A 12,909-nucleotide genomic window follows, 5' to 3' on the forward strand; every position below is an offset into this window, starting at 1 on the left:
ATCGAATTGGGAAAGACCAGGAAGATCGACCATGTCTCGGAGAGCCCTTGTCAAAGCCTCTGAGCATCATGTGTGCGCACCTCACATAGCAAAGTGGGTACATTCCAGGCTCAGAGAAACCCGACAGCTGTTTCCTCTGCCATGTATATCCTGGAGTACCAGGCTTATTCCCCCAGGACTCGCACTATACACGCCTACACCTACAAAGCGATTTGCCCATGTGGAAGCATCGGCGGTTGCAGAGGTGCCGGATGCATCGGACTTGTCAGCCCAAACCTCTCCTGAACCGAAGGTGGTCCTCTTCCCCCCGTCAAGAGAGCAGCAGGTCGCGATCGATGCTTTGCTTTACTCAGACGACAACCTGATCGTGGATGCCTGTGCAGGTTCTGGAAAGACTACGACCATACTGCATCTCGCGCAGTCAGCCCCAGGCACCAGATTCTTGGTTCTCGTCTACAATCGACGCTTGATGCTGGAGACTGAAGAGAGAGTGCAAGCACTGGGGCTGCAGAATATCACTGTTCTCAACTATCACTCTTTGGGGGCACGCTTCTATACCGCCGAGTGTGGTACAGACCAGGGTCTCAAGCGAGTTGTGGAAGATGACATGTCCGTTATGGACAACACGGAGCTGCCCGACTTTTCTGTCCTGGTCATGGATGAACAGCAGGACATGACGCCCATTTTGAAACGCTTTGTAGATAAAGTGATACGCGACAAGAATTTCGCCACCAACAGGAATCGGTCAGCCGCTGCCAAAAACAAGTTGAGGGTTGTTGTGCTTGGTGACAGAAGACAGGAGGTGTATGGCTTCAACAACGCCGACTCGAGGTTCCTCACAATGGCTTCCCGACCAGAAGTCTTTGGCTACATTAACGAACACGGCTGGAAGTCCGCCGACCAGTCCACGTCGAACCGCATCACCCAGCAGAATGTCGACTTCATCAACCAGCAGATGCTCAAGAAACCCCTGGGCGAGGCAATGCGGGCCGTCAGGAACCAGAAAATAGACGGAAGTGCGTACCCAAAGCCACGATACGTCATCTGTGATCCCTACGAAGATCTCTTGGACGAAGTTTCGAGGCTTCTGGGAATGGGTGATCTGTCGCCCACGGACATCATCGTGCTAGCACCATCTGTACGCGGCTCGTCACCAGCCATCTACCTAGCAAATGCGCTTGCATTGAGGGGGATTCCTGTATTCAGATCAGACTCTGATGTCTCGGACATTGCTCCTGAAGTGGCTCACGGAAAGGTGCTCATCTGCACCTATCACCAGGCAAAGGGAATCGAACGCAAGGCCGCGATCGTGCTCGGCTTCGATCAGAATTATCACAACTGGTACGACAAGGTCGTTGCGCCTCCAACATCCACGAGCAACCCACAGTACGTCGCTACCACGCGGGCGCTTGAGCACCTGGTCGTCATCCATGAGTATCGAAGTCCACCTCTCCCATTTGTCGACCTCGACACCGTGAATGCGTCGTGTGACTTTGTCGTCACGCGCCCTATACAAATTGAAGAACCGAGACCGAGACGCGCCATCCAAAATTTCAACGTCACTGGGCTGTGCAGAAACCTCTCGGAGACACTCATCACGGATTGTCTGCAGCGTCTCGAGGTCCGTAATCTGGCCGGTCCGGCGTACGGAGTGTCACCCTCACCGCCCACTGAGATCAGAGACAAGACCGGCCTCCTTGAGGGTGTCTCAAACGTCACAGGCACTGCAGTTCCTGCCATATTTCAGTGGCGGCAGAGGAGAAGGCTCGGGATCCTCTCTGGACCCTTGAAACTGCTGGAGCCACCGAAACGCCAGACAAGACGACCCAACCCGCTGCGCCAGCTCCCGAAAGACTTCTACGAGAAGATCAAAGATATCAAGGATGCCTATGACGGCGATGGACCTGTGGGGACAGACGACATCCTGTATCTCTCGGCCCTCGAGATGGCCGCCAAGGACAAGGACATCACAAAACTCCTCTCCATCCCGCTGGATGAGTACACTTGGCTCGCAGAGCCACACTGCAGGGACATCCACTACACGCTCAACAACCTCCCCAGTCCAGCAAAGATTTCAGGACGCGGGATCCTGTTCGAGGCCATCCGGTACCGCAAGTTCCCCACCATCACCCATGGCGGCGGACCCGTCAACCCAGAGAAGAAAAAAGGCGTCATCGTAGCTGGCGCCATGGACATCTGCCGCCTTCAAGGCACCAGCAAGACCGTCTGGGAGATAAAGAACAGCGAGTCCCTCCAGCCAGAGCACCTCCTCCAGGTCGCCCTGTACATCCTCCTCCTTGGAGAGCCCGCGTCCGGTTTTCTGGTGTCATCTCGCACGGGACAGGCGGTGCAGGTCCTACCCAGGACGCCACAGTCTCTGATGGAGATTCTGCAGCTCCTCGTGAACGCCAAGTCTGGGGGCGAGCAGACCAGGCTGCTGAATACGTACTCGGATGACGAGTTCTTGGAAGAGTGCGGGAGGAACTTTGGGGGTTTGGTTGGCAAGTGTGCGCTCCCGGCCTGGTTTGCGATGAAGCCGACTGGGTCCAAGTACATTGGATCCTATAGAGGGCAAACTAGAAGGAGGAGACATAGTACGGAGAAGGAAGAATAGTAAGTAGTGTGCAAGAAGGCATCCCTTTTGTTTCATTTTTACATGAGCGGTATAGACTCGAGAAGCTATGTGCATATACAGGAGAAAACGGGCAATCCAGCCCTTGGTTGTTCGCCTCCTCCACCCATTTAGATCTCAACAACCTAAGTTCCTTAGCACCGTCACCTGTGTACTTGTTGGCTGCGGTTCATGAGGAAGAGCAAAACGAAAAAGAAGACGCTTAGTAGATAGGAATCTTCCAGGCGTTGAGGTCCCAGGTCCAGGACTCATATGAGGCCTCGTCGTAGGAGCAGGTGAAGGTGGACGAGTCGTTGGAAGCCCACAGGGGGCGGGTAGGCCACTGGCACAGCTGCTGGACCTCACCCTCGTAGGCACCCGAGGCGACGGTGGCGTTGAGGGTCTTGGGCTGGATGCCGCTCTCAACCCAGTCGATCATGGTCTGCATGTTGTCCTCGGGGTAAGGACCGGGCTGCAGGGTGTTGGTGCCGCAGTGGGCCGCGCCGGGGATGAGGTAGAACTGGTACCACTCGGCCAGGTCGGTGGCGTTGTCGGGGCTCGAGTCTGGGTACATGGCACTGCGGACGGCCTCGTGGTAGCGGATTGAGGAAGGAGGAGGGACGGACGGGTCCGACTCGCCGTGGAAGTGGAGCAGCTTGCCGCCGTTGGACTGGAGAGGAGTCAGGTCGGCGTAGCCGGTCTGGAGATTGTCGTAAAAGCGCTGGTAGCCGATCCACATCCAGTTGTAGAGGTCGTCGTAGGTCACGTTGGAGACGGAGGCCAGGTTGTCAATGTCAACCTCCTCGACGAACTTGGTGACAAACACACCACCAGTCGAGGGGGACGAGACCTCCCAGGTCTCGGTGTCATTGTCCCAGGTAGGGGCGGCATCGTCAAAGGCAGAAGCGGTCTGCCAGCCGTAGAACACCTGCTCGCCCTTGGAGTTCAGCAGGCCATCGTAGAGCCTCTGGGCCAGGGCGACACCCTCAGCAGAGACGGTTCCGTTCTGGGCAGGCTGGTAGCTGGAGGTGGACGCTCCGGCCTGGCGCTTGCTGAAGCCATAGCCGAGGGTCGAGGCAGTCTCGGCGGCACAGTAGTACGACTCGCCAATGATAGTGGTGAGATCGAAGTTCAGGCGGCACAGGTCGGTACGGGAGACGACGCCGTCAGTACGTCCATCCAGAGGATCGCAGGCCTCGATGGTGGCGTTGGCAATCTTCTCCATCTCGCAGGGAGGGGCAATGTAGTCAGTGACCACCTCCGTCACGACCGAGGTGAGGTGGTTCTGTGAGTAAGCAAGTATCATGGTCAGCAGGTCATTCATTCTTACAATCGTACAAGTGGCTTGATAAAGAAATGATGAATAATAATAAAAAAGTAAGAAAGAAAAAAAGAAGGATACATACAACTTGTTGTTGAGCGTGGTGGAAAGCAGGAGCACCGGCGACGATACCATCGTAGACATCACCGTAGCGCTGGGCCTGAGACATAGCCTCACGACCACCGTCGGAGCATCCCTCAAAGTAAGTGTACACCTTGGCCGAGTCCTCCAGCCCATAGAAGCCCTTGGTGAGCTCCTTGCCGACCAGCGCGGTCTCGCCCAGCGCCTTGTAGGAAAACATGATGATGTTATCCCAATTCAGCGTTCCGTTGCCGTAGAGGACCACCTCGTCCAGGCTGACGCTGTCGAAGCCTCCATAGCCAACATCGGTGCTGCCAGATACGGCGCCATATGTCAGACCTCCAGTGGGGTCCGAGGTGCTGATGGTGTAACCTCCGCCACCGGCAATGTAGAAGCGGTTCTCGAAGGCGTCAGGGGACGGCAGGGTATACCAGAGCACCACATTGTCGCCACGGCCGGTGTGGGTGTACGAGACGGTGACATTGCAGTAGGAATCGCCGGTATCACGCTTCCTGAAGCCCACACTGGTACTGGTAGAGGCATTGTAGACGGCGTTGGCGGTGACGGTCGACGGGAGCAGGTCCACGCCCAGGATGGTCCCGTTTGCGGGCAGAGCCGCCTGCACGTTGGACACCGTGCAGAGACTGGCGAGGGAAGACATGGTGAGTAATAAGCTAGCGAGTGATCAAGATCCGAACAAGGGTGAAAAGAGTGTAAATATCATAAGTAGATCACCAGTATAAAGAAAGACTGACTGGGACACCGTTGCGTCGATGCTTGTACGAACTCGATAGCAAGGCACCTCGCTGGTTGGGGTTGGGAAACTCCATCTTTATACAATAACCATGGGTCATGTTCTCTCTTCCCTCTCTCTTCTCCCCTTCACTCTTCAACGACGATACCTGATAATTACTTTGCTGGACTGGGTCTCCGTTCATCCCGTGTGGGACGAACGCCGCCCCGCCCCGCCACGGATAGGGATAGGTATAGAAAAGGCTCAGAAACTAAACAACATGCGTTCGCTATATTGTCGGCACATAGAAATAGTGGACGGTTCCATATTATTATGGGTCCCGAGCCTCATCAGGCCTGCGTCATGTGGGTCATTACTACGCGTCCGACTACGTAGCAGGAACGGAGCCGCAGGTAAAAGATACGGCCTCGCGGTGGCCCAAGGCGGAAAGCTCCGACTAGCACTACTACCATCAGAGTCAGTATGACTTCGCGGCTGTGTTGTTGGGTTTCTTGGCTGCTGTACAGATGGGAGAAGTACACGCATTACGTCTGCTAAGGCACATGCTAATACCAACAAAACTTTGTCCTGTAAACTTTACCTTTGGCTACAGGGTATTGTAAATTTCGCAGATGCGAGAAGAGTTCTCCACGGACATGAAAGAAAGAGTCGCCCTTTGCCAACGGTCTTTTTAGAAAGTCCTATTTCACATGTTTCATGGCTCGGTCTGCAATAATATGACAACCAAACATCCCAAAGATTAAAAAAGAAACAAACATGAACTTGATTGTATGCATTCACGAAGGGACGAAAATAAACCCTAGAGATGAAGGGGGCTGTACCCTGGAGCGTCCAAAGTATGGTCGAACACCGCTTCGGCCCCCCACATTCCGTTCCCTGACAGCCTGCTCTTCTCTGGAAACCAAATGTTTCGACCGGCTTCGGCTAACACCCTGTCGATTAACAATGGGACGACAGAGCTGGCACAGCCTTGGCCGAGCTGAGGAAGCGTACAACACGGAAAAACAATCCAAGGGCTTGGTGGAGTTCATAAAGTATACGACGACGACGACGACGACGACAAGTGACCACACCACAGCGCAGAACGCGATCATGACTAGGGTCTCCCATTCCAAGGTTTTATGCATCAAAGACGTCTTTCTACTACTGACCGCCCATCCACCCGCCCAGTCAAATCTGTGGATCCCTCAACTGCCATCTGCGTCATGGCCACAGTAGTACCGCGTGTATAAAAATAAACTAAAAGACTTAAAGATGGCATATGATTTTGCACGCCACCATCGGTACTAACACCAACACAGAATTCTAGTCTAGACCTTGCCCTCGAGGGAAACGCTCCGTTTCATTAACGCATCTGGCAGCTCAAACAAAATCCACCTTGTGCCGCGCGTCGCAATCCATCATAATTACAGGTCAGTCCGGTGGAGACCAGCCTTGCATATGCTTTTTGTTTCCAGTGGAGTGGTAATCTCAGCGAACCGCATGATGGCATCAGAACTGCCCCTTAAGTATAAGTACTGCGTACCATGGTAAAATCTGGATCAGTCATCCTCCCTCTGCTGCGCTGCTGCATTGCCATTGTTCTACCCATTTTTTTCTTATCGATCTGCTCTCCCCCCCCCCCCGAATTCGTTCATGCCTGATCAATACTATCGTCAATTCCTTTGTACTCCTCATCATCGAGCGAGTAAATATAAAAGAATAGGTATTCTCAGGCTACTTGACCTGGTCAGGTTGCTGGGTTACTTGCCAGTGGGTCCATCAGTGAGTGGTTTTTCAGGTTGGATCCGTAGTCTTTGGTTGTTCTGCGTCACCCCAATTGTATCCATGGCAGTGTACTTTAAACAACCCCTATCAGATTCCGGTACTTCCTCGGTAAAATAAGTCGAAAGCAATCAAAGTCCGCAGCTTGATCGAGTCTCAATAGCCTGCCAGGAAACGTTTCAAACCGCTGCAGTGGATATCATGACGATGTGCAACGGACGAGCGCACTATTCATGAAATCAATATTCTTGTCGCCAAGGGGTCGCTTGGAGGGTGTGTCACGTGAGTTCGAAGCCGCAATTGAGACTACGGCCAATGACGAGGAGGCTTCCCAATGGTGTACGCGTGCCGTACCTGCGCATACATCCTCCTCGCAGTGCCTCATTATGAAGCCGTGGAATGAACTACAACAATGTCAAGAGGCGAGAAGACAGAGAGGTTCGTCGACGAAGGTGCGTATAGAAATAAATCATCATCTCGAATCCCCCAGATCAAGCAGTTTTCTTCTTGTGGTAATAGGTTCACATAATGAATACATAGCATATATAAATACATAAAGACAAAGCATGACCAACTGTTAGTGTTCATCGCGAAAAGCTCCAATATTGAAAAGTCATTCTGCTCAATCGTAAAACTCTCACACTTTCGACGTGCCAAGAAGATTTGCCAAAGTTTGAAAGAGAAAAACCAGCTTGTTACTCGTCCATGCTCCTCCTGGAAACTGACTCAAAGGAACTTGAGGTGCTCTGAGACTCACTATCATCCGAGTAGGTAGGATCAAACTCCATTGGAGTAGGGATGAGATCTTTCAAAGCATCCTCCAGCAGCATCGCCACGTCCCCAGCACAGCCGAAAGAGAGGCTCCATCCAGCACCTCCTTGTCCATAAGAATGCACAATCCTGCTAGGCCGCTGCGTCCCAGGGATCGTCCGCAGTTCCCTCTCGACGCGTACATTTCTCTGTCTGAAGGGTCGGAGCCCCTGCGCGAGCGGATAGGCAGCGTCGACGCGAGCGTTCTTGAGACCGGGAAGGAAGCTCTCGCAGCGCTTCCGCATGCGCTTGATAATCGGCGTGTCGAGGGTCAGGTCGAGGGTTGACTCGTGAGGCTGTGTGATGCCGCCTATGAGGAGGATGTTGTCGTTGCGCGGCACGAGGAACACAATTTCGTTAGAGTCGTGGACGGCGTCGGCAGTGATGGTGAGGGCAGACTCGACCTTGGGAAAGTCCTTGCCGTCGTTGACGACACGAATCAGAGCTCCGCGGATAGGGTAGCAGGACTTGTCGCCCGCGAGCTCGGTGCCGGAGAGGCCTGTGGCGTTCACGATGGCATCGGCCCCGAAGCGGGCGCGGAGTGTTTCTTCCTGGTCGATGAGGTCTCCTGTGATGGTCTCTGTGACCGTTGCAGCACCTTTGCTCAGGACGACGCTCATGAGCCACATCATGGCCTGGTCGGTGTCGATGATTGGAGCGAGTAGCTCGTATGCGTCGACGGCGCCGTATGTGGGATCAACCCGCCGCTGCTCTATCAGCTTGCGGTCATGGCGGAAGCCTTTCACACCACTGGAGATGATCTCAGCCATCTTGGAGAACTGGGCAGGGTCGCTCTCGACCGGCCTGGGAAAGAAGAAGCCGGACGGCATCATCTTGACACCCGAGACGTCTCGGAGGCCAGGAACAGACGCAATAGCCTCCCATGCATGATATGCAACCATGCACCAGCGTTTGGAGTTGGAGAGGGAGATACGGTCTGTGTGAGCGCCGCAGACGGCGGGAGGAAATTCCCAGAGGGCACCGGCAATTTGGGCTGTGAGGCGGTCGTCCGGGCTGTAGTTTGCCCACTCCTTAGACAGAATGGTGACTTTGTATCCTTTGTCCAGAAGAACCCACGCAGTGACAAGACCAGTCACGCCTGCTCCAATGACAAGGACATGGGGAGATGATGTTGAAGGCTGGACGAGGCGCTTAGGATAAGGGGTGAGGTCTCGCCACATGGCAAGAGTTGGAACATTGAAGGACACCATGATTATTATATGAGGATGATTAATATATCGATAGGGAGTGTGGTAGAATTCCAAGAAAAGTAGTTCGAGAGAGACAACTTGAAGAACAAATTCATGCAAACTCGTTGTGGTGTTCTGAGGATAGTTTTGATGGGGAGGCGACCAACCTGTTCACTCCTTGGACGTTCTCGCCTCTTATACTTGTTCAGGCTCCTATGCTCTGTTAGTCGCTTTATTATTACCCTGGTACTTACCTACTTTCATGATGACAGATACAAGTGCACGATTCTGGTCGCCTGGCCACGAGCGAACTTTTGCTAAGCCTACCTTAAGGCGCCTGGGGTTAGTTGGTACACGACCATTGTCGTGAGTACGCTTTACTGGATCTTGATACCGAGCTCGCCCTCGGACTTGAATCTCACCGAATGATTCTTCTTGCATCACTATGTCTCATTCCTATGTCGTACTTCCTCTATCATCCGCTGCCACAGTTGTATAAGAGTAAGGGGGCAGGGAGGTAGGCAGGCAGGGAGGCAGGTACATGATTTACGGACCCACGAATGTTGATATCAAATCGTCGGCCCAGGTCTCACTCTTGGACGCTCCGCCGCAATGACATGTGGGCACTGCGATGCTCATGGTCTCTACAGGGAAGACCTGACCTTATTGGAGGGGACTCGAGGCTTCATAATACTTTCAAGAGTCACACTTGGGCCCACGTTGTACTAATGCGCACCCATGCATCCGACAAGTAAGGCACTGAGACAGCTCAGCCTGTTGGTACCCCGCAACCCGCGCCACCTTGCTATGAGGAGCACATGCGTATGTTTTTTTGCTTGAAAAAGAGACCGTACATACAGCCTCCATGCAGGAGATTACTCAGATGAGCTCATACATCCAGACTGTCCTGGAAGAGTCGAAATGGACATGCCGGATTCTCCATGGTGATGACTATGTAGTTTCCCTAGGATACTGGATTACATAACAAAGGAGTCGGTCACACAATGAGCAAGGTAGTGGAGGCTCTGCGGCCCGAATGTTCATGATCTCAGGAAGGCCTGGTCACAAAACATCGAACGAGCATGTCGCTGACTTTGCATGGCCGGCCCGGCCGAAGGAATGAGGTGGTGGAGGGCGGTCTGGGCGCTGATGATGATGATGATTATCGACTGCCAACAAACAATATGAGCTACCGGTAGGGCTGAGCACTTCCTCCGGAAGGCTAATGCAGGTATCGTAGGGTTTGACTTGTTAACGAGCGAATAAGGCTGTCTCAGCCGGGACGAGGCTGGGGGCTCCGGGCAGATGATGGCACTGAGTCTGTACACAAGAGAAGCAAAATGATCACTATTCCTTGTCCTACCCTTTCAGGCCCCCATGCTCTATTCGTTGAGGATCCGGCCATTGTCGGTAAATAAGGTGGGGATCTGTGTGATCTACCTTGTCTAGTTTGGAGCCCTATAGGGCTGAGGCGTTGCACGCGCATGCAGAAGCCGTGGGGGCCATACACTGCATCACCAAGGAAACACCTGTCCTTGCCTATTCCATGTGTCACACACACCCCCCGTCCCTTTTTGTGCCACATGGCCCTACATCAGCGCTTACCCATATTATGTGAAATCCCGGCACCGAATGTCCTTCTTGCCGGAGGGCTCGGTCCATTGCCAACCGAAAGGATTTGACACGGAATCTTCCAATGCCTCGTATTCACTGCTTGTGCATGAGAAGTTGTTTCTGTTTCGGCACTGCCCTTTTACACTTGCAGAGAAGCCTATGTGACATGATGAATGGCGTGCTGATGGGGAGAAGGGGGGAGGGGTGCTCACTACTACTGGGATCTTTTGCTGCTTCGAGTCCAAGACTTCTTGATTACTACTCTTCCTGGAAATATCCGGCGGTGAGCCCATGGACTGCGCATAGTGACGCACTCTCCCTTTTCTTCTTCCCCCCACGTTGAACGGCTCGCGGAGAATTGTATGCTGTCATATCATTACGAGGTCATGTGCTCGATCACTGCATCTTGTTTGCATACATCTTACTTAATTAGGACGTCATTGGCTGATCATTGCCGAAACCCCTTTTTTTTTCATTGAAACGTTTACTATTGACTCCTAGAGTAGCATCAGGCATACCATGTACTCATCAGCCAGTTTGCAACAGGGTAGGGTTTTTGAAAATCTCACACGTTCACTGTCAGCATTATGTTTCTCTTTCCTCACACATCAGGCCTGCTAGTGACATTATTAGTGATCGTATTGTAAAGCGGTAAAGTCTACCAAAGACTAGGCGTTTCCACTGATGTAATGTAGACCTCCCATAGTGAAGAAAAGTGTTGCAGATGAGCTTTCCTGTCTCCATCCTAGTTGCTTACTATCGCCCCTCATGACTCCTACCGGCCTTAATGGGTACAATTGTGTTACTGGTACAGAGATCCGAAAGCCTTCCGAAGAACACCTTGTCCAGGGAGTGTTTCCAGTACAGGATAGCACCCTGTTCCGTTCCTTGTCCCACTCAGGCCACAAAGGTGCGCATTCTGCCTTCCTCAGGATCGTGAAGGTAGCGCGTCTCCCCCTTAGGCGTGGTAACAATGATGTCAGGCACAGCCTCGTCCCCCCGTCGCGGCCACCGCCACTCAGCCTCGATCCAGTTTCCCGCATGCTCCCGCTCGCCCCTGACGCCATGGTTGATGCGCATGGCGTGGAATTGGGTGCGGGAGCTGGCCTTGTCCCAGACTCTCTTGTAAGGGGCCATGCTGGCAAGCTTGCGCGCTCGATAGCGGGTGAGGATCTCCTTGTTGGGGAGGGCGAGGCGGCCAGGGGCGGGGATTTCGTTGTTAGGGTTGTACTTGTTCTTATTCTCGGCGCGGAGTCTTCGCTTGCAGTTGGTTTTGATAGAGTTGGGAGCGGTGCGCTTGGTGGGGTCCTTGCGGAACTGTGGGCTCGTGGCGTTGTCCATGGTGAACATGTAGGATTTCTGGGCGCGACGGCTTAGCTTGAGAGGAGACTGCTGGGCGTCGAGATTGATCTTGATGGTGGAAGACTGGCTCATCTCGTTGGGGCTGGTCTCCTCTGGGTTAGGTACCGAGAACGAGCAGTCGATGTCGTTGGGGTGGAAGACCATTTTTTTTTTGGTTAGTGGTTGGGATCTAAAATTGTGAACAAGTTGTAGTGTGTGTCTTGACGGTAGGCCGCTTAACAAGAGATGGGATGGGAGGATGGATAGAAGTGATTGCTGGAAGATTAGACCGTATCAAGTAGTAGTGGAATAAACAGCTGAGACTCGACTCACTTGCCATACGTTGGACTTGTGGAATTGTGTTTATACACACATGGCAAATTATTTGCAACAGTAGATGGGGTTAGTAAATAAGTACTTACTTGGTAATAATGTCGTTTTGATAGTACAACTGTGAAGTAATCTTAGCCTACACAGCGTTGCAATATATTCACAAAAATTGATCTATCGCAGTGAAGACTGCTCTTACTTACGATCAAGATTAGGAGAAAAACAAGACTGCTGTCTCTGAAATGTCAGTCCATGGACTCCTCTAATGAATATATTGTCTTCCTTCAATACTTTGTGGCAAAGGCCTCAAGTAATCAAGTACTTACTCTTACCTCTTGTGCCTTCACACTCAATATGTCCAGGGTCATAGGATAGCAACGGAACAACTCCCTTTCTTCATAGAGTCATCACAGCAAGAGTGATTCGAGGCTATCGGGTCAAGTACTTTGGTGGTAATTGATGAATCGTCTCTTTCTCTACATTGGGACAGGTCTGCTTGCTTTCGTCTCCCTATTTCGTCCTGGAAGAAAAAGAGAGTATGTGTCGATGATAGGAACTTTGACACTGCCCCCACAGCAATGCCTTTTTTTAAAGGAAAGAAATGAACTAATAAAACCCAGGTGCGTCGTAACCCTTCACGTGAGAGAGAGTGACAGAGGTGGTAAGAGTGCACGTTCGAAAACTGCTGCGTTCTCATCGGCTGAATAATACCTAAAGTGCTCTCTAACTTAATTTTTGCGCTCAGAAGCAAACTTCACCGGTTCTCGCCTCAGTCCCCCCGAACCAAAATCACGATTTAGACGCACAGTATAAACTCGACCATAGTAGGGCTGGCTTCGTAACAAAAGGCTGCCGGGACTGCGTGCGGAATAGGCTGAAGTGCTGACCCAGTATATAAGACTCGATGGTATTGCTTGGACAATAGAAGTGAGCGGCCCGTGGATTACGAGCACGGGCAAGAGAACGAATGAACTCGAAAGCAATCTTGCGACTTGATTCTATCTGAATTATGAACAATCGTTTCCCAAAGTACATGTTTTACCCGCCGATGCGAACGAACAACTGCTAGGAGATGTTGAACTAAGTGGATCAA

General features: G+C 52.3%; 4 protein-coding genes across 4 annotated transcripts; 1 reads left to right on the forward strand and 3 right to left on the reverse strand.

The window, feature by feature from the left end:
* Nucleotides 1-31: 31 nt before the first annotated feature.
* Nucleotides 32-2,614, forward strand: M406DRAFT_74629 (uncharacterized protein; the record flags this gene model as incomplete). The annotated part of the gene is made up of 2 exons (XM_040925751.1): nucleotides 32-93; nucleotides 163-2,614. The coding sequence occupies 2 exons, from the start codon at nucleotides 32-34 to the stop codon at nucleotides 2,612-2,614; spliced, it is 2,514 nt and encodes an 837-aa protein (XP_040772664.1).
* An 8-nt stretch (nucleotides 2,615-2,622) lies between these two features.
* On the reverse strand, nucleotides 2,623-5,026 carry M406DRAFT_347967 (tannase). The gene is made up of 2 exons (XM_040922350.1): nucleotides 4,018-5,026; nucleotides 2,623-3,896 (listed from the first exon to the last, which is right to left on the reverse strand). The coding sequence occupies exons 1-2, from the start codon at nucleotides 4,672-4,674 to the stop codon at nucleotides 2,835-2,837; spliced, it is 1,719 nt and encodes a 572-aa protein (XP_040772665.1). The 5' UTR covers nucleotides 4,675-5,026; the 3' UTR covers nucleotides 2,623-2,834.
* Nucleotides 5,027-7,226: 2,200 nt separating this feature from the next.
* On the reverse strand, nucleotides 7,227-8,522 carry M406DRAFT_265809 (FAD dependent oxidoreductase; the record flags this gene model as incomplete). Its single annotated transcript, XM_040917765.1, has 1 exon — nucleotides 7,227-8,522. One exon carries the CDS (start codon nucleotides 8,520-8,522, stop codon nucleotides 7,227-7,229), a length of 1,296 nt encoding a protein of 431 aa, XP_040772666.1.
* A 2,520-nt stretch (nucleotides 8,523-11,042) lies between these two features.
* Nucleotides 11,043-12,184, reverse strand: M406DRAFT_74632 (uncharacterized protein; the record flags this gene model as incomplete). The annotated part of the gene is made up of 4 exons (XM_040925752.1): nucleotides 11,043-11,676; nucleotides 11,820-11,834; nucleotides 11,909-11,955; nucleotides 12,143-12,184. The coding sequence occupies 4 exons, from the start codon at nucleotides 12,182-12,184 to the stop codon at nucleotides 11,043-11,045; spliced, it is 738 nt and encodes a 245-aa protein (XP_040772667.1).
* Between the last annotated feature and the right edge of the window lie 725 nt (nucleotides 12,185-12,909).

The sequence above is a fragment of the Cryphonectria parasitica genome (genome assembly GCF_011745365.1).
Source record: "Cryphonectria parasitica EP155 unplaced genomic scaffold M406scaffold_8, whole genome shotgun sequence".
Taxonomy (NCBI): Eukaryota; Fungi; Ascomycota; class Sordariomycetes; order Diaporthales; family Cryphonectriaceae; genus Cryphonectria; species Cryphonectria parasitica.